The 26,881-nt window shown below is 46.7% G+C and overlaps 2 protein-coding genes across 5 annotated transcripts in view; one reads left to right on the forward strand and one right to left on the reverse strand.

The window, feature by feature from the left end:
• Positions 1–5,742, forward strand: part of UBR2 (ubiquitin protein ligase E3 component n-recognin 2) — a gene marked incomplete at its 5' end in the record, with an annotated part of 114,459 nt that extends 108,717 nt beyond the window's left edge. For all 4 annotated transcript variants that reach the window (XM_079713355.1, XM_079713357.1, XM_079713356.1 and 1 more), the window contains 5 exons: positions 294–350; positions 672–749; positions 1,490–1,660; positions 3,941–4,042; positions 5,493–5,742. In XM_079713355.1, the coding sequence (XP_079569481.1) occupies positions 294–350; positions 672–749; positions 1,490–1,660; positions 3,941–4,042; positions 5,493–5,634 (550 nt within the window). In that variant the 3' untranslated portion in view covers positions 5,635–5,742. The remainder of the gene's footprint in view (positions 1–293; positions 351–671; positions 750–1,489; positions 1,661–3,940; positions 4,043–5,492) is intronic.
• A 6,327-nt stretch (positions 5,743–12,069) lies between these two features.
• On the reverse strand, positions 12,070–26,479 carry PRPH2 (peripherin 2; the record flags this gene model as incomplete). Its single annotated transcript, XM_079713788.1, has 3 exons — positions 12,070–12,282; positions 15,395–15,641; positions 25,899–26,479. The coding sequence occupies 3 exons, from the start codon at positions 26,477–26,479 to the stop codon at positions 12,070–12,072; spliced, it is 1,041 nt and encodes a 346-aa protein (XP_079569914.1).
• Positions 26,480–26,881: the final 402 nt, after the last annotated feature.

The following is a 26,881-nucleotide window of genomic DNA, read 5'->3' on the forward strand; positions in this document are numbered from 1 at the left end:
CCATTGGACCACCAGGGAATTCCCCAGACTGGTTTTTCAGAGTGTCCAATTAATGGGGGTAATAGCAAATTTTAATACGTTAAGCATTGTTGCTTTTAGAAAATCAAAGGTCATATTCTTCTGATTTTAAAATATGGTAGGCAAAGTATGTGGTATTCCTCTAAGCTTCGTCTGAAGAGATAAATATAATAAGCCAAGAAGACTGTTTCTCTCTTACTGGATTTAGAGAAGAAAATTTTTTAGTTCTAGCCCTTAAAAAGTAAAAAAATTTTTTTTCTCCATTTACATTGAAGTTGGTGTCATAACACTGAAGTTAAGAGATACCTGGAAGGTGAAAGAGACGCTATAAGGTAAGCTGAAGATTGTCAAAGACTTGGTTGGAGGCAAGAAGTAGGAAAGAAGCAGAATATAAGTGTACAGGACGGCCTATTGTCCTGATAATTCATCCTGAGTTCTTCAAGTAAAAATGTGAACCCTAAGGCCCTATGTTATTTAAGCGTGCATTTTAAAGTTCTTACTGTGGCTTTTTGCTGCTGTGGGTAGTGCCCAGTCACTCAGATTCAGTCTTCCTTTATTTATTTTGACTAAGTTAAGAGTTTCCCTGTCATTGTTACAATATGCCCTCATATTAACTGGGTTTTTTATGTGGTTTTTGTTTTGTTTTGTTTTAGCTATCCAAGAGAATCTAACAAGTTAATAGACCTTCCAGAGGATTACAGCAGCCTCATTAATCAAGCATCTAATTTCTCGTAAGTTTTTATATTAGCTTATTGAGCACTTCCTACCACTGGAAACACTCACTTCTCTACACAGAATTTGAAGCATTTTGTCATTGTTCTCTTTTGTTTGGGTAGGGAAATCATAACATCAGTAGTACCACCTAACTTGTACTACCGAACTTGTAAAAAGCATGATTCCATGTTTCAGAATAAGATGAGAAAGGGGGTGATGAGGGACAAGTTTGATTCATTAGAGGTTATCTAAACAATTTGTACTTTAAATAACACATTAACTATAAACGGTTATATTCCTAAGCAGTTATTATTATTTTGCATATATTATTATTATTTTAAGCTTTAGAATAGCATTGTACATTATCCTATAGCATTTTTCACTCAGCATTGTTTGTAAGATTTATTTATACATTTGACACATATAATTTTTAATTCATCAGTTTTCACTATTGTGTAGTACTTCATTATATGACAGTAGCAGTATTTTTTTTAATTTTTTAATTTACATATTTTTTTCCTCCTATTGATAATTTTATTTCTCTTTTCTCCACTTGTTGATTGAGTGTTTCCAGTACATGGTGTTGGTGTGTATGTGAGATGTTACCTATTCTAGAAATAAATTTGCCTGGTCCATAGTCTGTATGCATCTTCACTCTACTTGATATTGCAGAATTTTTTTCCAGGGCAGTTTTACCACCGTCAGCTCTTTAGCCAGTCTTTTAGAGCCTTGACTTGTGCTTTTTTATTTCATGGAGGTGCCCGAAATCAGGTGGTGACAAGAGCAGAGCCCCAACTCTGTGCCTTGTATGTGGAACTCTGCTGTGCTCCCAGAGCTACTGCTGTCAGACGGAGTTGGAAGGGGAGGACGTGGGAGCTTGCACCGCCCACACCTACTCCTGTGGTTCTGGGGTGGGCATCTTCCTGAGGTAAGGCCCTGGAAGGAGCTTTCTAGCTTTGGATCTGTCACAGTAGACATCTGTTGAGGGGTGGAACAAGAAACTACTACATTGCAGAGATTTGAGGCCACTCTTTTATACATTTGAGAAAAATGGGGAGCCTTGTCTCCACACATCTCATATTTGGCTCATGCTAACTCTGTGCTGTTCTTTCATTATCATTTCCATCCCCATGACAATTCTGGTCTTTCTTTGTGCCTCATTGTAATGTGAAACTTCTAGCTGTTTGGTTTTCTACCCAAGCACAGTCAGAATTACTCCTTTTGTTGTATCCTCATAGTTGGATTCATACATATCACAGGCTGATGTATGTAGTTGTGTACATTTGACAACATACAGCAAATATTTATCAGTGACTATGTAATGGATATTGAGAATGCAGTAGTCAACAAAGCATATGAAAATCTCTGCCTTCATGGAGCTCAGTTTCTAGTGAGGGAGATAGAAAATAAAATAAGAATTTAGAAAGCAATCCATGCAGAAGAGAAAAAATAAACTAGGGAGGGGAATATGAAATGGCAGCTGGAGAGCTGAATTTTAGATAGGGAACCAAGGAAGGTTCCCTGGGAAGGTGACTTGAATAAAGACCTAAAGAAGTGGGGAGAACATTCTAGGCAGGGAGCAGCAAGTGCAGAATTGCTGGGGAGTGTGCCTGCCATGTTCAAGAAAGAGCAAGGACAAAATTCATCAAACTGTCCTGTAAAAATGGATGGGTTTTTTAAAAAAAATTATCCCTCAATAAAATTTATTTAAAAAAAACAAAAGGAATTCCCTGGCAGTCCAGTGGTTAGGACTCCGTGCTTTCACTGCTGAGGGTGCAGGTTAAATCCCTGATTGGGGAACTAAGATTCCACAAGCCGCACGGCATGGCCAAAAAATAAAGAAAGAAAAATAAAAAAAGAAAAGAAACAGCAAGGAGGCTGCTGCTACTGCAGTACTGAGCACAAGGGGGAGAGTCATGGGCCTGGTGTGTCCTAGCGAGGTCTCTGAGTGAGATGGAAGCCATCGCAGGGTCTGAAGGAGAGAAGTGACATGAGTTTGAGCTCCTCTGGGGCATAGATTATATCCACATCTTAGTCATCTTAGTACCCCCCAGTGCCTGACAATTTCTTGTATATGATAGGTTCTCAATAAATGTTGAGATGAGCTGAATTGTTAACACCAGAAAAAGTTAATCAAACCTCTCAAAGGGATCAGGAGACACATTTTTTTTAAAACCCTTAGGAGAAATGTAAAAGTAGCATTTTTACCTTGTTTGGCATATTTCAGAATTCTTCTGGTCATGTAGAGTGTTGCTTTGTGTTTCAGGTCAACCTAGTTCGTAATGTTTGTGTACCTTTTTTTTTTTTTTTTTTTTTTTTTTTGGCTGCGTTGGGTCTTCGTTGCTGCACAGGCTTTCTCTAGTTGCAGCATGTGGGCTTTCTCTAGTTACAGCAAGTGGAGGCTACTCTTCATTGCAGTGCACGGGCTTCTCATTGCGGTGGCTTCTCTTGTTGTGGAGCACGGGCTCAGTAGTTGTGGCTCGCGGGCTCTAGAGCGCAGGCTCAGTAGTTGTGGTGCACGGTCTTAGTTGCTCCACAGCACGTGGGACCTTCCTAGACCAGGGATCGAACCGTGTCCCCTGCATTGGCAGGCAGATTCTTAACCACTGTGCCACCAGGAGAGCCCTGTGTACAATTTTTTAAGTAAATAATTTCCTCATAACAGTGGTTGATAAATGAATAACTACCTTATGTTTAGAAGTAGTTAACTTTCTCACACTTAATTTTTTTAAATGCCACTATTATATGAGCTGTCGAATCCTAATCCTAAATGTCCCTCCCCCCCCTTATATTGGTTACAATAAAATCCTTTTAGTTATTTTTAAACTTAGGCGGGGTGTTGATACTTTTTCAAGTGTCTCTGCTATAAACGCCATTTCTTCTCTTCCAACAGTGGTTTTGTTTGTTTATATTTATTTATTGATTATATAGTTAATTTATGATATTGCACTAGTTTCAGGTGTACATCATAGTGATTCAGTGTTGTTTTGTTTTTTGCAGGTTATATTCCATTATAGGTTATTACAAGTTATTAGGTATAATTCCCTGTGCTATACAGTAAATCCTTGTTGCTTATCTGTTTTATGTATAATAGTTTGTGTCTCTTAACCCCATATTCCCAATGGTTTTGTTTACTTTTATAAGACTTCAGTCCATTTGGAACTGAATCCAAACCTTGGTTACTAATGTATAAATGGTCTCTCTACAGAGTACGGGAATGTCAAGTGCTATTTTTAGCTGGCAAAACCAAAGGCTGTTTTTATTCTCCTCCTTACCTTGATGACTATGGGGAGACTGACCAGGGACTCAGGTAAGGCCCATCCTGGGGAACTAGATTGACTGGCTCTGGGCCACCAGAGCCTTCAGCATGGGGTGAACACAATGAACCTCGTGGTCCTGAAGCCTGCCTGCTAACTGCCTGGAGGGTTAGCACAAGTGGCTTTTGTCTGTGGACTCTTCGAAGGAGGCTACCCTGGCTGTCTGGTTTGACATTCCCATTCCCAGCCCTCAGAGTGTCATGAAGGCCATCAAGATACATAAGGGGAAAAAATGGGACAGAGTGCAACTTTTTTCCATTTCTTACTCCAGAGAGCTGTTTGAATTGTCCTGTGGCATCCACAGCATCAGAGCACTGCAGGGATAGCTCTTTGTAACTTGTGCGGCTTTGTGGAAAAAATGGGACAGAGTGCAACCTTTTTCCATTTCTTACTCCAGAGAGCTGTTTGAATTGTCCTGCGGCATCCACAGCATCAGAGCACTGCAGGGATAGCTCTTTGTAAATTGTGCGGCTTTGTATGGGAGACCTGGTCCTCTTCAAGTAATATAAAAGAGCAAATCTTGATTGATAAGAGATGTGCTTATCTTACTACATAAGAATCTGAGAGAACAAAGATTTAGAACATATAGAGCAATACAACAGTATTTGAGGCTTAATCACTTCTACTCTGGTAGCTTCTGTTACATCAAAAGCAAAATGCTAACAGCAGTTCCTTCAAGTACTGTTAAAGAACTTTCAGACCATTTCTTTTTGCCCAAATGGGATAAAAGTCTTAATCTAGATGTAACTTCCCAGCCTTGGGGAGCAGAAGTTGAAGGCCTGGAAACCAAGGCAAGATAAGTAGATGGGCTCCTCAGGCACTTGACTGCAAGGATACGGGCTTGTGCCACCTGTTGATGGTTCTTACCGTTGCTCTGAGAAACGTGGGCTCTTAGGAGGAAGAGCTCTGGACGGAGAGTGAGAGGACTGGCACTCTTGAGTCAGGAGCCAAGGCCCCAGGCATGAGCTCAGCAGTGCCTGTGCTTTGGTTAAATTAGACCCCAGTTATTCACATTTGACTGCTTTGCTTAGACTTTGTAACTGAAAGATAGTACTTAGAAGAACATTTTCACCCCTGCAAGTTTTCCATCCTCTCCCCTGCCCCTCCCTGTTTTACGTTTTACCAACAAAATGGATAATAAATGCATAGTTCTAGCCTCTCAGCGTAAACCCTCCTGCTCAACCCCACCCCCAATTCCTCACCCCAGTCTGAGTAGGTGTAGCTTGTGTTCATTTTCCTCTTCTTTTCAGCACTTACTCCCCTTCAGCTGCTCCTAGCAAACCGTCAGAGCTAACACATTAATAGCCACAAGCGCCTGCCAAAGAGAAATTCTGCAGAGGATCTAAAACCAATAACTTGTAACTTTTCCTAAATCAGGAAAGGTTGGAGTATAATAGATGAATAAACTGAATGCATCCTGAGTGACATGTGTCTTCTTTCTAGACGGGGAAATCCTTTACATTTGTGCAGAGAGCGATTTAAGAAGATTCAGAAGCTCTGGCACCAGCACAGTATCACAGAGGAAATTGGACATGCACAGGAAGCAAATCAGACACTGGTTGGCATTGACTGGCAACATTTATAATTACTTCACTACCAAATACATAAATTTGGATTTTTGTAACCCAGTTCGCTTTTCAAGAAAGAGAATAGGTTCTACTGAATTTGGAAATAAATTCTTTATTTAAGCTTTTCTTCCCAGTTTTATTTTTATAGTTTCTGGCTCCAGAGACTGATGAAAATCATCTTCTGTCAGCAGATTTTCTTGCATCGTTTGCTGTGTACTTCAAACGTAACTTCTTGAATTTTAGAATCCAGGAAGGAGCTTCTCTTCCTGGGCTGGACTCAACCCCTTTGTGGGCATCTGACTGCATTTGACTGTTCCCAGTAGTCTGAGCCGTGTCACATTACTGAACACAGGGAACTCCAGGCCTGAAGCTGATGCAACAGCAGCTGGAAACAAAGTCTCTGGTCTTTTGGGGTCACACTTCCTGATCCCTCTCAGTGACTCTCAGCGTTGGGCCTGGGTCAGTGTCCCCACAGCTGATGGGACCCTACCTCTAAGCAAAACAGTGGATTTCAAAAGTGGCATTCCCTTGTCTCTACCGGCTGTGAGGGGGTTGGGGGACTCTCATGCTGGAGGAACCTGTGGGAAGAAGGAGAGAAGGTGGTGTCTTTGTGTGCTGGGTGATTTTCAGGGCTATACAAGGTGGGTTTCCCCCGCCCCCCCCCTTTTTTTTGGCAAGACTTTTGGCTTTGAGGGAAAAAACTCATATTAAAGGGCTTATTGAAAACTTAAGAGTATCCTAATTTTTCAGATGATATAGTCTCTTATTTCTAAGACTTAAGTTGAAAGAGTGTATACATCTAGAATCAAACACTAGCAAAAAAATGAGAATTCAGTGTTTTAAAATTCCCTCACCCCGACCCCTTCCAGCATTTCCTGGAATAGATGAATTGCTGTTTACCTGCTGGCTCACTTAGTACATTTCTGGGACACCTGTGCGCCCAGGCTTTTTATTATTTTTAAACATTATTGTTCTTACTAAGAGGTGCCTTCCTAGAATGATAGCCGCTTAGTAAAATAGTTTATAACCATGACATGCCATGTACCACTCTTGTGTGAGACACGTGCTGAGAGAGCTTGGGTACATGGAGAGTGGTGGCAGATTTGGTGGAAGAATAAATACAGAGCCTCTCTGAGGTGAGGCTAAGGGATAAATGAATAATTAGAGGCTCTTGGATTTTTTTAAGCCAATGAAAATAACCCTTTCACTCAGTTTTCTTTGAACTCTGCATCTAAAAGTTCCATCCTGCTCAGCTTTGCACACTCCACGGTACACCCAGGAGGAAGGTTGGAAATCCAGACTTTCAGCTAAAGTAAGTGGAGATGTAGAAGCCACACTCACTGCTTCTCCAGGGTGGTGTGTGAAGAGCCCCTTCCTCTGAAAGGATGACCTTGACCCTTTTTGCCTGGGACTGAGTCACCCATCTGAGCGGAAGCGCTTCTCACCCAAGAGGAAGAAAATCTGCTTTCGAACACAGCGCTCGCCCCCCTTTCCTGGCCTTCCTTCCATTCATAAGATCTGGTGGTATGGGCTGTGGATGGCATCGTGATTTTAATGTTTATTTTGGCCTTTGTCACATCCTCATTCCTTTAGCTTTTAAGTTCAGCTTCTTTTGGCTTTTCTCCAGTTGTTAACCAAGCTTAAATTTAGAATGATAAGACCAGGTTTCTCCCTCTGTAGTTGAATTTATAAACATGTTCACCAAATCATAACAATACTTCAGCTTTCAGAGCTGATTTCATACAAGCCTGTTGTTAGCAGAGGGTGTCCCTGGATTCCATTCTCTGAGAATGTCAGGGAGTCAGAGAAGATGAATTTACATGAGATAGCAACACATGCGCCCTTTTATCTTCTGGTGTGTGTATCATTAATCTAATTGTCTTCCCTAACTAACGAATCATCTTAGTCTTATGATTTGTTCCGCATGTATTATGTTTATTGTAGAAATGTTTATATAACATGCTTTCCATATCAGGGAAAATCATATCTGTTTAAAAAATTGGCTAAAACTTTATTATCTGTGGACAACTTGTAAAATTTGGAATGTAGCATATGTAAAAAGTTTAAAGATATCCAAATAAATGCTTTAGGTGTTGACATTACTTTGCATCTGCCTACATTTTCTTTCTGTTTTGTTTCACACAGTTAAATGCAGTGGAGGTGTTCCACATGTCACCTTGCTATAGATAAAGTGGGACACTTGTATTAGCTTGAAATTTAAGATGCTTATATTATTAGTGTCAGTTATGGCTGTTGGCCAAACGATCTTGACCTTCTGAAGAAAGCTTGATCATCGTTTCAGCTGATTAAGTTTCATATTCACTATGACAGCTTGTGACCTTTCTGAACTACTGTGGACCTCAAATCACTGGGAAAACAGGGCACTCGAAGTCTCTCCCAGCTCCAAGTCATTTCCTCCAAGAAGGGTTAAACTCTTCTTGCTTATCCTTACGTAGTGATCTCCAGGTCCCTGTTCTAACACACTCCCCAGACACTTGCTGCTTAGAAAAGACACATGTACGAAGGAAGCTACATCCTATATTTGCAAGGGAGACATTGCCTATGAAAGTTCTGCTGTGCTCTTGAAAATCCTCTTAAAAGGAAAGCATCAAACTAAAAACACTAGGTTTCTCTGTCTCCTGGTCATTAATGCTGCTCCTAGCTAGCTTACTACCTTCCCTGGTCCTAATGTCATCAGCTCCAGGACTCATTAATTCCCTCTGACATGCTCCTTCCTTGCTTTGTCCCTACTTTTGTTTTCTGAGTCAGGTTTATTGATGTTTATTTTCCAAATAGTAAAATTCACCCTTTCTAGTGGATGGTTTTATGCATTTTGACAAATGCATACAGTTGTTTTAACAAGCCACACTCAAGAATAGAACAGTTCCATCACCCCAGGAAGTTCTCTCATGCCCTTTTGTGGGCACCTTCTCCCCCCATCCTGACCCTTGACAACCACTAATTTTTTTCTGTCCCTTTGTCTTGCCTCTTCCAGAATGTTATATAAATATGTGATATATGTAGAGTTTTGAGTCTGGCTTCTCTCTAAGAAGACTGATGCATTTGAGAGCCGTCCACGTTCCTTTTGGTTGCTGAATCGGTTGCTGAATCGTGTTCCATTGTGCAGATGTATACCCAGTCACCAGGTAAAAGACATTTGGGCAGTTTTGGGTGGTTATGAATAGAACCATGACAAACAATCCTGTTACAGGTTTTTGTATGGACCTAAGTTTTCATTCCCTTCAGGCATATAGCTAGGAGTTGACTCATATCTTAATCCACTCTACACCATCCTCGCACTTTGACTTTGCTGCTTACTTATACGCATCCTCTGATTTGAAGGACAAGATATAATGCCATCAGGAGTTAAGGGCTGATATTTCCTCCCTTCCAGCCAATCTCATGTCCTCTGAACACCAAGAGGGCATCCGCTCTCCCCCTGAACTTCCGTGTTACTCCCCCACATTCCTAGTCCTTAACACACGGTGCTGCTGGCTGCCACACTGACATCAGGAGCCTTTTTTTAAAATCTAGTAGCAGGTCAGAGACCATAATTGTCATAGTGCCCCCCTTCCCCCCGGCCCCTGGCTAAGCTGCAAACCTGCTGACCTAGCATTACAGGTGCCCGGACGAGGGGAGGTGGGGGAGTGTGCGGAGCAAGCCCCTAATCTTATTAACCTGAATTGAGGTTACTAAGGGTTTATTGGCTGGTGGCTCAGTCCTGGGCTTGAAAATGTTGCAAGAGGCTGTGGGCTCTTGAGCTGAGGCTGCAGACACTAGGACACTTATCTTCCTAAATGTTGGGAATAAGTAGCTATTACTACTTCACTATGGAGTAATTGTTTCAGAAATAAAAGTTCTAAGGCACTGTCTTTACCTCTCACCCTTCCCCAGGGCTAGGCTGACAGGACTTGAAAAGCTGGCTGAGTCCCTTGGGAGAAATGAACCTACATTGGCCCAAAGAAAGACTGCGGTTAGACATAAGGAAAAACCTGGTCCCAGTCTTGCTGGGCACTGGTAGATGACCAAATGAGATGGGCAGCTTCCTCTAGCATATACCTGGCTACCTGAGAAGACTGTGAGAATGCAGCCCACCCTAAGTCTGTGTAATGAGAAAAGAGCTATTGTGAGTTGCTGCCTGAGCATTTACAGTGTGACAGCCCTGCTCAGGACATTTAGATAAGGACCTGAGCTTAGGTTTCCCATCCCTGGAATTCCTGCTTTGCTTTTCCCGAGGCACGTTTCAAAATAACCACTTAGAGTGGAGCCTGTCCCAACCACCTCTTAAGTAATACGTGCTTGCTACCCTGCTCTCTGTCTCCTGCTCTCGAGACCTGGAATGGAGGACCCCTCTTCGACTGGCTCATTGCACACACACCCCTCGCTTCTGTTCTGGGACCTGCGAGTAATAGACCTTGTGAATTTACTCCCTTTGTATGAGTGCCTTGAAACTGCCTTCAATCAAAACAACCCTGGGGTTTTCACTTCCCCAAAGTGGGAGCTGGGATGCTGAGGGAGCTACCTGCCAACCCTGTGTGGGTGGCTTGTGCCCCCTCATTCAGCGGGTCATAATCTGCATGTTCTTAATTCAGTACGCCAGCTCCAGGCCCCCTGCACAGTCTGCTCTGAACCAACTGGTGGTGTTTATTGTGGGATCATTTTCCCCTTGATCCTCCCAACAGCTCTCAGATTCTGACCAGAGCGGGGGGGATAGAAAATGGAATTTTTGCTTAAATCACTAAATTAAGATTCCACACACTAAAATATTGAACTCAGCTCTGGTCCAAACTCTAGCAAATGTTGAGATTATTTGGATAACCTAATAGTCCCTGTTCTTGCAGATAAGAGATAGCAAGAGGGAGAGAGGTGACACCCACGCTGTTGAAACAGCTGCCGTGATCATTAGCAGTGCTACCTTTCAGTGTCAGGTTTGGTTTGGTTTTGTTAACAAATGTTAGCAAGAATCAGGGATCCTGTGCTACATACATGTAGCACATTTAAGACAGGCACTTAACAAAAGTGATTTTCATACAATATAATTTTTAATGTCTATTGTACAGCTGTCAACAGCATCATTAAACGTGTGGGCCTAGAGCAGCATTTTCTTGATGGTTCTCAGTGCTCCTGGGAGGGGAGAGCTCCGGGACCCTCATCAGAGGGGCTGACTCCCTCAGTGTTGTCCATGTGGGTCATTCCTTGGTCTCCACACTCAGAAGTCGAATTGAATTAAACCTGGGACCAAAATCTGACAGCATGTCCAAACATCTTTGATCTGGTCTTAAGCCTGGGAGAATTAGAGCCCCAGAACATACCCCAGGCAGCACCAGAAGTCTTATTTTTTCCACACTGAAAACTCCTAGGACAGCAGTGAAATCATTCCCTCCTTCCCCTGAAAGCTTCCTTTCTCTCTTTTTCCGGAAGGAAGTAAAAACTTCTTTTGCAGTTGCTAGCATGGGAAGATGAGCTGTCTCAAAGAATCTTCTTTAATGCGGAGGCATTCGGGAAATATCGTTCTGCAGGATGGGTGTCTGGGGCAAGAAGCAGAACGAAGCTCGCAGAGGACTCTGTCCTCCACTGTAGACACTGTTGTCCGTGGGGCCTGTCACGGCACCTGTGTGGGCGTCCCAGGAGGTGAGGCCTGGTCTCCAAAGGGTGGACTCTTGTCTGATTGTTGCTCCTCTTCCACAGAAGGGCAGCCGTCTAACCCAGTGCTTCCATAGATGAGCCAAAGGAGGTCACCCGGCAGTTTAGCCAGAACATGCCTACAACCCAACTCCCTCAGCCCGTGGCTCACTCCTGGCTAAGTGGCTGAGGGCTTGTGAAGGTGACACAAAAGCTGTGTTTTTGCTGAGGGACATAATCCCCTCTCTTTAAGTTCTGTTGCCTCATGATTGAGAATTCCTCTTTTGAGCCCTCAGTGCTCTGGAGAGGCCATTACTCTTAGAAAAGTGTAACTGTCCCTCACCTTCTGTAATTAAATAAAATGGCTGATGTGTCAATCTTCGCATTTGAAAAACATGACAGCATGGCCAGTACATTTTTCAGACTCTTAAGCTTATGCATCAAGTGACACTTTGGATATAGAATGAAGCAACTTGGAGCTCATCGTAACAGCCAACTCATAAAAAGGGAGCAGCCCTCAGGTGTAGCCAGTAGCCTCAGGGTGGAACTGAACTCCTGTGCCATGAAGAGTCATTCACTGAGAGACCCCCATGAGTCCACTGTGAGGGTGCGTCCTAGGGCAGTGGGCCTGAGTGGGACTCATTCACTCACATTTTGAGACAGTCATTCAACGAAAGTTTTTAGGGACCCTGAATTTTAAATCCCACCATCCAGAAGAGTCTCTGAGACGGCCACCCTCCTTGGGAGATTCAGATTGGATTAGGGGGGTATCCGCGTTTCCTGGAGTCCACTACTTTTCAGTGTTCAGAGGGGAGGGGGTCCCGCGACCGTCAACCAGCCTCTGGGGCCTGGCCTGCATCCACACCCTCGGCTTCCACCTGGTTACCCTTGCCCAGCTTCTTCACGCTCTCCAGAAAGGCCTTCCAGGTCTCCGGAATGCTCTTCTCCAGAATCCAGCCCTCACTCTCGCACTCGGGGTCTTCGGGGTTGGCCACGCCTTCCAGCGCCGTGTGCAAGTAGCGCAGCCCGATGGTGATGGTCACCTGGTGTGGGGAGAGGAGACTTAGAGGAGATCTGGGAGAAGTAGCTGGGGCAGCGGTTACCAGGAAACCGTGGCAGCCACCAGCCTGCTCATCCTGGGGGCCCTTCAAACAAGGTTCTGTTGGGGCTGGGTTGGCGAGGCCCTGCCCACCCCAGCCAGGCCTAGGTGCTCGCGATACCTGCCTGTGCTCCAGCCTCATCTCAGACCCCATTCTCCTCCCTTTCCAGTCACCCTGGGTTTCTTTGGATCCTGCCCACACCCAGCCTTTATCCTCTCCAGTTTTACCATTTGCTGTTTTCTCTGCTTAGAACATTATGTATGGGTGCCCCTGCACCTGAATTCTCCCCTCCTTGCCCTCAGGTCTCCCCCTTCCTGGGGACATTAATCCTGGGCTTCTTCTCTCTGTGTCCACCCCCACCCCCACCTTGTTCCTGGCACATTGCTAGGCACATAGCGGGTGCTCAGCAACTATTTGCTGGACAGAATTAAAAAGTCATCTCCTTTTCTGCAAACAATAGTGATATATGGTTTCCCTCTACTTCTGTTATTTTTTTTATTTTTTATTTTTCTTTTTCCTTCCTTTTTGCGGTACGCGGGCCTCTCACTGCTGTGGCCTCTCCCGTTGCGGAGCACAGGCTCCAGACGCGCAGGCTCAGCGGCCATGGTTCACGGGCCCAGCCGCTCTGCGGCATGTGGGATCTTCCCAGACCGGGGCACGAACCTGTGTCTCCTGCATCGGCAGGCGGACTCTCAACCACTGCGCCACCAGGGAAGCCCTACTTCTGTTATTTTGATACTAGAGGATGAGTGGGTGATTTGTTTGGATTTGTTCACTGGAAGTCACTGCAGCAGACTCGTGCCAAAATGCCTGGGTTCAAACCTCAGCCCTGACACTTAGCCAGCCATGTGACCAGGAAACCTCAGCTTACTCATCTGGTTTGCAGATTTTCAGATGAAGTACCACCTGCTCCATGGGCATGCTGTGATGCTTTGATATGTGTAGAGCATGGTACCTGGTGCACAGCAAGGATGAACAGGAATGTCAGCTGTAGTTGGTTATTAGCATGGTAAGTACTGTTTCCACTTTTCTAACCCTGTATTGTGTTAGCCACTTGTTTCTACACAAATTCCTGGTTTGCTGTCTTACACTCTTCCTTCGATGGTATAGCAAACTCTGTGAGAGGCCTAGGCCCACTAATGGAGAACATCCACCCCCTGAGGGCAGGGGTGGCCTTGATGCATCTTGTTCACCTGCTGTCCCAGCCCCTAAAACAGCACCCAGTGGTGGTAGGGCCTCAGTAAACATCTGTTGAATGAATGCTCTGGGAGCATTTTATAATTACAGCAGTAGATGATAATAGTAACTAATAGTTTTAGGTTATTGTTATTGTTGACTGAAAGTTTAATAAGATATTTTTACAGTAGAGAGACTCACCTCCAGGAAGTCCTCCTGGTGTGCGTGTACCCACTCTGATTCCTTCCTGCTTTCCTCAAGAAGGCCCCCTGTTGCACTATGAATTTTGCACTAGGTAATGGTGCTCCCTTTGGTTCATGAGTCTGATGTGGACTCATGGATTGTGAGACCCAGGAGGGCAAGGCTGAGGGCAGAATCTTATCAGCCCCCCTTGTGCCCATCACAGAGCTCTGCCCACTAAAAGCCTCAGGGGAAAAGTGAAAGGGGATTCAAACTCCCTGTTCCCAGTGAACAGTTCCTCTTCTTAAGCGGTCACTAGGTTCCTGGAAAGGTGGGTAAACTGAGAAGCAGCCAATGGAACTCCATTTTCCCACTGACTTCATTTATCCTTTCAGTCTTCTTTTCATGTGTTTTCAAGGGATGCAAACTTCTAACCTTCTAGCAGTAAGCTTCTCTCCTTACTCTACCCACATATTCCCAAGACTCTGCCTCAAGGAGCTGGTGACTAATAAATCATCATGAATATGCTTGCATTTGCCTTAATGTGAAAAGAAGGCCTTCCTCCCCATCTCACCCCCTCAACAGGCAGTACAGTCCTTCTGGTGTGATGTGGTAAGTTAGAAGTGGTGTGTCTCAGCTGAGAGCCCAGCTATGTGTGAATTTCCATAGCACTAAAGATTGACTTACTTAAGGGAACCTTTCAGTGAATCTTCTCTGATGGGCAAAGTTTCCCCACCTAATGTTTCTGGTTTTGTACATTTAGGTTTTGGAGTTTGGGTTTCTGCTGTCAGCTCAAAGCATGAGCCCATGAGTCACTCTCTGTGCCACCTTGGTTTACCCCTCGCTGACAGTGGGCTCTCGTTCAGCACCCAGGACAGCGCCCAGCACTCGTAGGTTTTCGAGAACTATTTCTTCAATAAATGAATGAATGAGGGCTTGCTATATCCCAAGCCCTGCAGCTACAGAGAGGAATTAAACCTAATAGATGAGATAAGATGAACCTACAAATAATTAGAATACCAGGTAAGTTGCTACCAGAATCTCAAGAGAATCACAAATCATTGACTGAACACTTTGATGTGCCTGTATCTCCTGTTGCCTCCCAATAGTTCCAAAGCTAAATGCTGGCAGCCTCCTATAACAGAGATGTTAAAAAACTTTCCGAGTCCTTAGACTCAAAAAGTGGAGACACAGGATAAACCTCTGAAACATGCAAAGTGAAAGAAGCCAGACCTAAAAGGCCACATATTATGTGATTCCTTTTATATGAAATGTCCAGAATAGATAAATCCACAAAGACAGAACACAGATTGGTGGTTGCCAGGGCCTTAGGGGGAGGGGAGGAGGGGGACCGACTGCTTAATGGGTAAGAGGTTTTCTTGAGGGGGCAATGGAAGTATTTTGGAACAAGGTAGAGGTGGTAGTCACACAACATTGTGATTGTACCAAATGCCACCAAATTGTTCACTTTAAAATGGTTAATTTTATGTGCTGTGAATTTCAACTCAACGAATTCTTTTTTTTAAGTGACAGGACAGAAACAAAAAATAGAGGTGCTGATATTCAAGCCTGGGCGTGCCTGCACGGCGGGCAGAGGGCTGGTTCCCAGGAGGGAGACCCAGGCCCAGCTCCACCCCATCAAATCCCAATGGGGCAGGTGGCTCCCTCTTGCCCTGCCCCCCACCGGCCCAGGGCCTACCTCAAAAAGCCAGACGAGGAGCGTCACAGCGCCCACGGAATTCATGAGGTTGCTGTAGTAGCTCAGCAGGGCGGCCCTGCAGCCGCGCGCCCACAGGTTGAGCTCCTCCGTCTGGTGGTCATAGCTGTAGTGTGCAGAGTTGTTGGTGAGCTGGTACTGGATACAGGGCCGTGGCGAGTTGGGGTTGCAGCAGCTGAAGGGGACTCCATCCACCAGGTACCGCCCATCCACGTTGCTCTTGATGCGACTGGAGGAGAAACAGACGGCTTAAGACCAGCTTCTTGAACTTCTCACCAGGGGCCAGCTCCTCCCATCCCCCACGTCTGAAAACCTGGAATATTCATTCATTCATTTGCTGTCTTGAGAAATATTTGCTGTACACCGACTATGCGCCAGCCACTGTTCTAGGTGCTGAAGATGGAGCAGTGACCCTAGAGGGCGAATGCCCCAGCCTTCCTGGAGCTTATGTTTAGAGGGTTAAGATAGATGATAAACCAAGAGGCAAGTAAATAAGGAACATATGTATTCTAGCCCTTGTGGAGCAATGGAGATTCAACAAAACCTTACAATGACATTTCCAGAATTCTGTGGACCTGCTGATCCTGAAACTGCCTGGCATTTACGCCTTGGAAGCCTCTGAGCAATCTTTGGTAAAACTAAGATCCAGAATGCTGTTCACCGTACTGATTTGCCAGAGGATGGCCTATTAGAGGTTCAGGATTTCTTCAAGATCCTAGATAACTATCCTGGATAGTAAAGAAGTCACAAGTTGGGGCATTTAGACAAGAGTGAGTCACACACATGAGAAACGTGTTCGTTCTTTTATTGCCCATTGTTTTAACCTGACTGAATACAAGATCGACAAGAGCACTGTACTCCTGGCAATTATTAGGTGTGTTGGAACATGGATGTTGCACTGTAGACAACATTTAACACCAGTCTGTGGAGTACTGCATTGTAAAGTGCAAAATAAAGATTTATTTTTTTTAAAAATCAACCACTCTGTGTGCTGCCAGGCCCTGGCATGCAGTGATTTCTTGGGTCCGTGCCAAGCTGGTAGGAAGAGTAGCAGGAAAGGTGGTGACTGTTGAGACAAGACTGCCTAGCATTCACGACCATCAGCTTCAGCCCCCAGCCCCCTCCCCAACCTCATCTCCTCCTTACAGATCACTGGGGACCGAGGTCCCCTCTGGCCAGATCACTTCTGCTCAACAGATGTTTCCAGAAGGCCTGCTCTGTCCCTGGGCCTTTGCAGGAGCAGAGAATGGGTCTTTGCCCATGGCTTGCTCTCCATCCACACTGACCTCTGCCCCCAGCTGGGTGGGGGCTGCATACTCACCTGAAGGATGCAGCTTGCACAACTTTTGCATCTCTCTACTTACACATATATTTGGTTAGAGCACACCATACATTCATGCAGGTTCAAAATTCAAAAGGGGCAGCCATCGTTATAACAAAAATTCACTCCCTCCCCATCAGGCAGGCTGGGTATGTTCCGTCTGACCTGCTCGTGGTTACCCAGGCAACTTTACGTGTCAAAATTAACGGAGGGAATTCCCTGGTGGTCCAGTTGTTAGGACTCGGCACTTTCACTGCCAAGGACGCAGGTTCAATCCCCGGTCAGGAAACTAAGATCCCACAAGGCACGTGGCGCAGACAAAAATTAAAAAAAAAAATTCATGGAGCTGCACATTTAAGATTTGCACCTTTAACTGTGTGCATGTTATCTTGAGTAAAAAAGATTTTTTTTAAGTTGCACATGAACAATGCATTACATAATAGCAGCAGACTTTTACAGCACAAGAACAGGGAGCATGTAATTGTTCATAATAGAAATTGTTTCCAACAATGTTCATTGAAATGGTAATTAATTATACTCTTTAAAAAAAAAAAGATGTTCGTGTTCAACTTCTAAATAAAATCCTCTCAATACAAAAAAGTCTCCCACTCATTCTTGTCCCTTGGCCCCCAAGTTCCCTCACTGTGGCCAGCTCTGTCTATCCTTTCACAGAAGCTTCAAGCATGGATAAGCAAGCTCAGATTTTGCAGAGTTCTTATTCTTCCTGTATGTTTGTTTATCCAAATGGTAGCATTATATACACACTGTCTTGAATCATTTTTTTTCCCCCAGCAATACCTTAGAGATCCTTTTTTTTTTTTTTGCGGTACTCGGGCCTCCCTCTCACTGCTGTGGCCTCTCCCATTGCAGAGCACAGGCTCTGGACGCGCAGGCTCAGCGGCCATGGCTCACGGGCCTAGCCGCTCCGTGGCATGTGGGATCTTCCCGGACCGGGGCACGAACCCACGTCCCCTGCATTGGCAGGCGGACTCTCAACTACTGCGCCACCAGGGAAGCCCCTGCGAGATCTTTTTATATCTATCAAATGGAGAGTGTTCTCCAGGTTTTAATGAGGTGCATGGTGTCCCCCTTGTGCAGATGGCCCATAGGGTATTTATCCATTTCCTATTGATGGACATTTGGGATTTTCCCAGTGTCTTGTTATTTTTCTTTTTTCTTTTTTTTTTTTAACTTATTTATTTATTTATTTATTTATTTTTGGCTGCGTTGGGTCTTCGTTGCTGCACGTGGGCTTTTTCTAGTTGTGGCGACTGGGGGCTACTCTTCGTTGCAGTGCGTGGGCTTGTCATTGCAGTGGCTTCTCTTGCTGCGGAGCACGGGCTCTAGGCGCGCGGGCTTCAGTAGTTGCGACGTGTGGGCTCAGTAGTTGTGGCGCACGGGCTTTGTTGCTCCGTGGCATGTGGGATCTTCCCGGGCCAGGGCTCAAACCCGTGTCCCCTGCATTGGCAGGGGGATTCTTAACCACTGTGCCACCAGGGAGGTCCCCCCAGGGACTTGTTAATACAAACATGGACATGGGTCATTTTGCATATTGGGAATATATCTAGAGGATCAATTCCTAGAAGAGGCATCTCTGAATCAAAGGGTCCACCTGTGATTGCACCCGAGCTCTGCCATATTTCTCCTCTCAGGGGTTGTACAGTCACACCCACACCAGCCACACCCACATAAGTCCTGGTTTTGGTCTTTGCCAACCTGACAGATGAAAAATAGTATCTCAGAGTTGTTCTGATTTCCGTATTTCTCATTAAAAGTGAAGTTAAGTATCTTTTCATGTGTTTAAGATCCATTTGTGGTTTCATTTCAGTAAACTGTCTGCTGATGGGTGTGATTAAGACCTGAGGAAGGCTCTGAAAAATGTGGCCTCCTTGGTTCCAGAACAATCCTCACCTGGGTTATGGCGACCGTATTTCCACACACCCTGTAGTCCCTGCCCTCTGCTTCATGGACAGAACCCACTGCCCAGAGAACAACTGGCCCTGGATGCACAGGTGGTCCAGGACCAGGACCATGATAAGAGCAGGACAGCCTGAGTTTACTCCTGGTTCATCCCTCTGGAAAAATTCCTTAACCTCGCCAGGCCTCAGCTTACTAATCTGTAAAATGGAGTTGACATAAGAGTTGTATGAAGGGATCCACGTAAAGAGGCTAAGAAGAGTGCTTGGTACGTACTAAGTGTGTAAGAAATGTGGACTCCTGGGCTGGCGCTGGAAAGGGTGACAGAACAAGAGCCTTCACTTCACATGAGCTCTGTGTGTCGTCGGGGAGCAGCTGTGACAGTGGAACAGACCACATGACACTGCTGGGGAATAGTCTCTTGTGCATGGGTGGTGTGGCCTCTGCCAGCTGTGGAGAAGAGTGCCTTCTGTGACCAAGACTGCAAGGGCAGGGACTTCCCTGGTGGCGCAGTGGTTAAGAATCTGCATGCCAATGCAAGGGACATGGGTTCGAGCCCTGGTCCAGGAAGATCCCACATGCCACGGAGCAACTAAGCCCATGCACCACAACTACTGAGCCTGCGCTCTAGAGCCCATGAGCCACAACTACTGAGCCGGCGTGCCACAACTACTGAAGCCTGCACACCTAGAGCCCATGCTCCTCAACAAAAGAAGCCACCGCAATGAGAAGCCCTATCACCACAACTAGAGAAAACCCACGCACAGCAACGAAGACTCAATGCAGCCAAAAATAAATAAATAAAATATTTTTTAAAAATTTTAAAAAAAGACTGCAAGGGCAGAGCTCAATGCCAGCCCGAGGCAGGGGCTGTGAGACATTTGTCCAATGACGGGAGTGGCCACTGCTGAAGCTCAACTGCACTGAGCACCATGGGAGCAACTCTCCCTGCACAGCCCCACACGGCACCTGGTTCCGCTGGCTGGGGTGATCCTGGGTGGTCCCAGTGGGAGGACTGGAGCAGAGGCCCTTCAGCTTGGAACTCCCACCCGCCTCCTGAGGGGCCAGCCACCCCCCTCCCCCAGGACTGAGCAGACGTAGTCTCCTACCCCTAGGACCAACCCCAGCAGGCCTGGTCCCCAAATGCAAACACTGTTCGTCCCTCTTCCTGACCTGCAGGCTGTCCCTGGAGCCTGCTCCCACCTGCACAATGTCCCACCTGGGCCATTCCCAGTGTCCCCATGGAACGGAGTGGGTAGAGCACAGAGAGCTGGCCTTTGAGTCTCAAATGTGCATTTGTGAGCTGTGGACTTGTGTGAGGCGTGATAATCACACCCCCTCTCAGGGGCTGTGGGAGGTTTAAAGGAGGCAGTAGGAGGATGCACTTGACACAGGCCCTGGGAGAATGCTGGCTCCTCCCCACTCATGGCCATCTGGGGGGGACCCTACAACCCACCAGGCTGTTCTACAGAGGAGGAAGTGGGGCCCAGAGCAGGGCAGGGCCTCACATGAAGTTACACAGTAAGTGGAAGTCCAGCCCACAGCAGTTGCCCACCCCTCCCCTCAGAGTTTCCTCAGAGCCTCTCAGGTCCTTCCTGCCTATTGGCTTTTCTAGCTAAACTTCCTAGGAAAGTGTGAGTTCTCTCCCGTGTTCCCTGCCCCAGGAGCCCTTCCTTGTCCAGCATCATCTCTCCTATGCACTCTCCAGGTGTCCCTAAGGTGGGGTGAAGCCTACAGATCTGCCTCATACTCCCTGAGGCAGGGCTGTGTCTTCCCTCAGACTGGGGACCCTGAGGGTAGGCCTGGCTTGGTGGACATTGGGGTTCCCCCAGACCCCCAGCCTAGGACTTCTTGGGGTCCCACATCTCTGAAACTAGCCCTCCCTCTCCATTGGAAACATTGTCTTGTTGACTTAGCACTTGCCCTGGTTTCAACCACAGATTAAGGCTCCACTCACCCTCTTAAGACAAAGGCAGAGGAGAGCTCCTTAGGTGGTGAGCTGGCTATTTATATCAGAGTATTTCCCAGGCTACAAAGCTCTGCTCAGGGCTCACCAAGGCTTGTAAGGGTCTTAATTAAGATAAGGCTTTCTTTTAGCCGATTCTCCCATAGCCAACCTACATATGACTTGGGAAAATCATCATGTTGGAGTTTTCCTGGAAAAAGCAACATAATTTAGTAGGTGAATCAATAAGGAAAGCCATATGGAAATGAGCAGGGGAGCGGAGAGGAGGGAGCCAGGAGTGTAACTGATAATGTGTCAATCCCCAACCCGAATGCTAGCTGAGTGACACCTGTGGAATCTTGGCAACTCACTTGACCTCTGTGAGCCTCAGTTTTCTCACCTGAGAAATGACAATATAAGTCTCTGACGGGTGTGGTAGAGATTAATTGAGATAATACACATAGAGCACCTGGTATACACATAGAGCACCTGGTATACAACAAGTGCAGTATTAGTATTCCTTTGAAATACTAATAGTATTTCTTTTATTTCTTTTTTGAGTAGTCACTGGATATAAAGAACTGCAGGTGGTGAGGGAGGACACAAGAAGGAGGGGACCCAGCCCTGCCCTAAAGAAGCCCCAGTCTGAGGGGAGACACAGCCCCGTCCTCAGGGAGACACAGCCCCGCCCTCAGGGAGCCCCGGTCTGGGGAGACAGCCCAGCACTCATGGAGGCCCAGTCTGAAGGGAGACACAGCCCTGCCTTGGGGAGCCCCAATCTGAAGGGAGACACAGCCCTGCCCTCAGGAATCTCCTAGCCAAGGTCCAGAATTCTCTAGGTATCTATTAATTGTTTAGGAAGAGGGAACAGGTGTCATAGCCTATGGGTTCCGTGGGAAGGACAGTAAAGTGAGAGAGCTTAGTGCCAGCTTCTTTCTCAGACTGAGGGCCCCAGGCCAGGCTTTCCTGGCTGACAGTTCCTTCAGGCTGACAGTGCCAAGACCTCTGAGCTGCTTCATGCTCTGCCTCCCACCCCGAGACACTGAAGCTCAGCTCATCCTGAAAACAGGAGGCAACTTTAAAGGAATTGTTATAACCTGGCTGAAGACCTCAGGTGCCTCCTGGTGTGATGCAGTAAGGTACCCAGAGCAGCACCCTAGGGGGTGCTCTTGCCAAAACTGAACCTGAATCCAGCCACACCTCAGCCCTGACTACTGTTTTACAGGGAAATACAGGAGACAGAAGAACACGTTAGAAGACAGCGATTGGCTACAGTGGCCCAACCCCAGAACGCGGGAAATTCTGCAGGACAAATGGCCGACTTCCTCCAAGACGCACATGGCATGAAAAGGTAACTATTTAGAGTAAAAGAGACTTAGGAGACCAGACAACCAAATGCAATGTCTGGTTTAGATCCTGATTTGAATAAACCACCTGTAAAAGACGTCTTGAGACAATCAGAGAATATTGAACACAGGCTGGGTATTAGACGATAGTAATGTTAGTAGGCATTATTAATATTGTGCTTCTGTTAAAAACAAAAAGGCAATAAAGCAAACCCTCTTTATCTGTTAGAAATTCCTCCTAAAGTGTTTACAGGTAAGAGGAAACAATGCCCTGGATTTGCTTCTTAATACTCAGAAGGGGGAAAATGTTATGGGGGAGCGAGGGTACATGGGGATTTGTTATAATCTCTCTACTTTTGTGAATGCATGAAATCTTCCATAATAAAAGTTGAAAATGCAAAAAAAAAAAAAAAAAAGCAGCTCTGGTGGTTAAGAATCACAAATCTATATCCCGATATCTTTTTTTTTTTTTTTTTTTTTTTTTTTTTTTTTTTTTTTTGTGGTACGCGGGCCTCTCACTGCTGTGGCCTCTCCCGTTGTGGAGCACAGGCTCCGGACGCGCAGGCCCAGCAGCCATGGCCCACGGGCCCAGCCGCTCCGCGGCACATGGGATCCTCCCAGACCAGGGCACGAACCCGTATCCCCTGCATCGGCAGGCGGACTCTCAACCACTGCGCCACCAAGGAGGCCCTATATCCCGATATCTTGCTCTGAAGACTGAGTCGCTGAGGGAGGCGACATTCCTGGACTCATCCCTCTGAGGGCCTCCCCCAGTTATAACAGAGTGTGCCCGCCCACCGCCACCCCAGGACCACCAGGCTGGGGAGGGAGTGAGAAGGGAAACACAGATGCAGGAGGATGGAGCACAGCATGGCCCCACGTGCCGCAGCCCACGAAGAGCCTGGGCGGGGTGGCAGTTCTGGCTTCTGTGGGGCCTCATGATGATCTGAGACCCTGGCACAGAAGGACCAGAATCCCATCACGATCCACAGGTGTTTATCGAGCTTGTATCTTATCTGCCCACACCTTCCACTGTCCCTCTGGAGGAGGAAGAAGAGAGCAAGACAGAGAGAGGAAGAGGGAAGACCTGAGGCCCCCCCACCAACGCCCCCCAGGTTTCAGCTGTCGGAGAACAAGCACTCATCTAACACCGAATCTGTATGAGGCAGAGTGGAAAGAGCAGAATCAAAACCTGGCACTGCCTACAGTGGGATACCATCCCAAAAGAAGAAGGAGTGAGTGCTGACGCATGCTGCAACGTGGATGAAATTTGAAAACAGTATGCTAAACCAAAGAAGCCAGACCCCAAAGGACCAATATTATATGATTCCATTCAAATGAAATGTCCAGAACAGGGAAGCCTATAGAGACAGAAAGTAGAGTAGTGATTACTTGGGCTTGGGGGCAGGGGAGGCCGGAGTGAACACTGAAGGGTGCAGAGTTTCTCTGTGAGGTGGTGAACACATTCTAAAATCAACCTCAGTATTGGTTGCACAACTCTGTGAATGTACTAAAAACCGTTGAATTGCACACTTGAAATGGGTGAGTTGTATGGTGTGTGGAATATATTTCCATAAAGCTGGTTGGTTGGTTTTTCCAAAAATTTGCCCCACACCCCCAACCCCAGCTTGCCACTTCCCGCTATGAGATTTTAGGAACATCCCTTAAGCTCTCTGAGGTTCAGATTTCTCATCCACAAAATAGAGATTAACAATAAAAACAACAAAATACAAAACCCCCAGGAGAGGTTTTGTGCACACCAAATAAGGGCCTTTTTCCTCCCCAAAGACCCAGCAACTTAGCAACAGGGCAGGCTGGGGTGGGGGTGGGGTGCGGTCAAAGCCTTGTAAATTCTTGTAAAAAAAATCTTGAATTGTTCCCACCTGATCTCCATGTTTAGCTCAGGAGCCTTCAGGAACCAGCTGTTGACCTTAAATATTCCCCTGAGAAATCTCCAAAAACCAGCCATCCCCCCATGCTTGTCCAAGCTCACAAGTGCCAGGCTCAGTTAGGGATGCTCAGTTTCTCTTAATGTTGTGACCATATTTGTATGTGTGTGTTTGTGTAGCAGAGAAAATTTTTTCCAAATCAATGGAGTTAAGATTGTTTCACACCAATAAGTTGGTGTGGGGCACTGAGGTAATTTTGATCAAGTTTAATGTTTGCCTGAAAATTTGGATATGCCGACCATTGGGACTGGAGCAGCCTGGAGCGTTTCTCCACCCGGGGACAGAAGGGGATTTGGGGATTACAGAGAGATCCTGTAAGTCTCATCAAGGACTGACTCTGTGCGGAAGACGATCAAGGAAAATGACAGAGGAGAAGATGAGAAGCCCCTTCCCGTCCATCACAAAGGCTAGTTCTACCCTCAGCTTCTGCTCCCCCCACTCTCCCCATCCCCAGGAATTCTGCTTGTCCCTCTGGCTTCATACCCTCCTAGGGCAACTCATATAAGTCATGCCACTTTGTGCTGTCCCTGCGGATCTGTCCCCTAGGAAGGGCAGAGTGGTTTACAAGCCTCCTTGACAAGGGATTTGTAGAAGTAATCCCCACCCACAGAGAAAATACAATCCCAAGCAGTGACCTTCAATCTGACTTCGCTTCCATCTGAGGAGCAGCTAAGCTAGCCATCTGGGGTTCACCAGTGTTGTCTGGGCTTCAACCATGTCCTGATGCCAGTGTGCCCAGCGCCCAGGGTGCATGTCCCCTTGGACTCACCAGCCTCACTCAGAGGATAAACCAGCTGGATGAACAACTGAAGCCCTAGCCTCAGGCAGGGAATGGGTAGAGTTGGAGAGAAGGAAGAGGTGAGGGAGAGCCACTGGCTCTGGACAGGCTGACCTTTCCCTGGAAAATGACTCAAAACCCGCAATGGTGGGTCTCTGGGAAGGGGTATGCTGGGATCAGCACAAAGGGTGAGATTCTCTTTCTCACCAACACCTCCCTACATCTGCCGCTCAGGATTTTATTTTTACACATGCCAAGAACACTTTAGAAACACTTTATTGAGTTGCACTATCATGATTTAAGTAGTAAACACCAGCAGGCATTTATTGAGCACCTGTTGTATGCCAGGCTCTAGACAGAGCTAGGAGGTGACCTCCAAAGTGTATTCTGGTGCCTTCCTTTAAAAGATGGGCAAGCAGGGCTTCCCTGGTGGTGCAGTGGTTGAGAGTCTGCCTGCCGGTGCAGGGGACACAGGTTCGTGCCCCTGTCCGGGAAGATCCCACATGCCATGGAGCGGCTGGGCCCGTGAGCCATGACCGCTGGGCCTGCACGTCCGGAGCCTGTGCTCCATAACGGGAGAGGCCACACAGTGAGAGGCCCGCATACTGCAAAAACAAACAACTAAAAGATTGGCAAGCAAAGGCCCAGGGTGTCAAATGACTTATCCAAGATCACCATCTAATTAACAACAGAGACAAAACTACAGCCTAGACCCCCTGGCTGCCCCATCCTCTGCTCTTTCCACCGTATCCAAGGACAAGCACCTTGAGAATGGTTGCTCAGGGTTGAAAGGTTGGAAAACAAGGGAACCAACCCAGAAATTTATGCTTTTAGGACCGAATGCATTCACTTTGAGTGAATGAGACAAGCAGCCAGATAAAGTCTCAGTATATGTGATCCATGAATTCCCTCCCGAATGAAGCAGACACACAGTCCTGGCTGGGTCTCCCCCTGGTGACCCCCATTCAAATAGTTTCTATAACTTGACACTTTCCTCCCATCTTAGCCAAACATTAGGTTGAACCATATGAAGCTGCTATTTTTATAGGTCAAAAATGATAGAATATTGACAATTCCATATGGTCCAACCAAATACACCCTCAACACGCAGTAATAAGTTGTGCACACAGAGCACCCAATGGGGAGGAAAAGGCACTGGACAAGGGAAGTCACAGGCTCGTGTCTCCGTGTCCCCATATCACTCTGACCCCAGGACTGGAGGCTACTCACTCTTTGACTTCTTTGGAGGAGAAGTCGAGATAGCGGTTGCTGATCCACTGAATCTCAAACCAGTCCCGAAAGCCGTTGTTGCCACAGCACTTGAACTCAATTTGCAGCATGTCGATGGTCTTCTTCATGAAACACCTGCCTGGGGTGTCTGTGTCCCGGTAGAACTTCATGCCATTCTTGAGCCCGTGGGCCAGCGTGCTCTCCAGGGAGCCCCGCAGGAGGAAGCAGCAGAGGGCCACCAGGAAGAGGACAATGTTGAAGAGGACACACACGGCCAGGTATGGCTTCAGCCAGGGCTTCCACTTGGCGTACTTGGCAGGGTCCAAGGCGTCATAGCAGATTTTGCCCGCCAGAGAATTGAAGACACAGGACAGCACCCCCATCCCTATCAAGGAATTGGGCACAAAATGGCTCTCGGAATTGTCCATCATATCACTCCGCTTCCTGAGTTCAATCTTGAGGAACAGCCCTAAGCTGAAGATGATGATACCAGCCAACACGGAGAGCCAGTTCATGAGCCAGAGCCCTTGGGCCAACTTGACCCGCTTCTTCTGGTCAAATTTGACTTTCAGCAATGCCATACTTGCAGAGTGCAGTCCAGGCAGCCTCTCACTCCTGACCTCAGTAAGCCCGGAGCCTGAAGACTCAGGGCCTTGGGAAGGGTGCAGATGGCCCAAGCTGCAGGGAGCTGCTCTGGGGGCTGCCCATGCTGCGTCCCCTAGCCTGGGACCCCTGTTAACTCACTAGTGGGAGCAGGGGCCTCAGAGTCACAGCTCATGAAGGGGCCAGTCCTCCGCGTGTCGTTTCTGCAGCTCCCTTCCCAGCAGAGGAGGGACAGCCTGAAGGCTGCAGATTAAAAGTGGGATCCACAAGACATCTTGCTAATCTCTTTTAGCCAGGTTCATCCCATTAGATAAAGCCCTGCCAGTTTCAAAACATGGTCAAGAGGAGCCTCCGTGGACACCCTGGAGCAGAGAGCTCTG

Source organism: Hyperoodon ampullatus, assembly GCF_949752795.1.
Source record: "Hyperoodon ampullatus genome assembly, chromosome: 10".
NCBI classification, from domain to species: Eukaryota; Metazoa; Chordata; class Mammalia; order Artiodactyla; family Ziphiidae; genus Hyperoodon; species Hyperoodon ampullatus.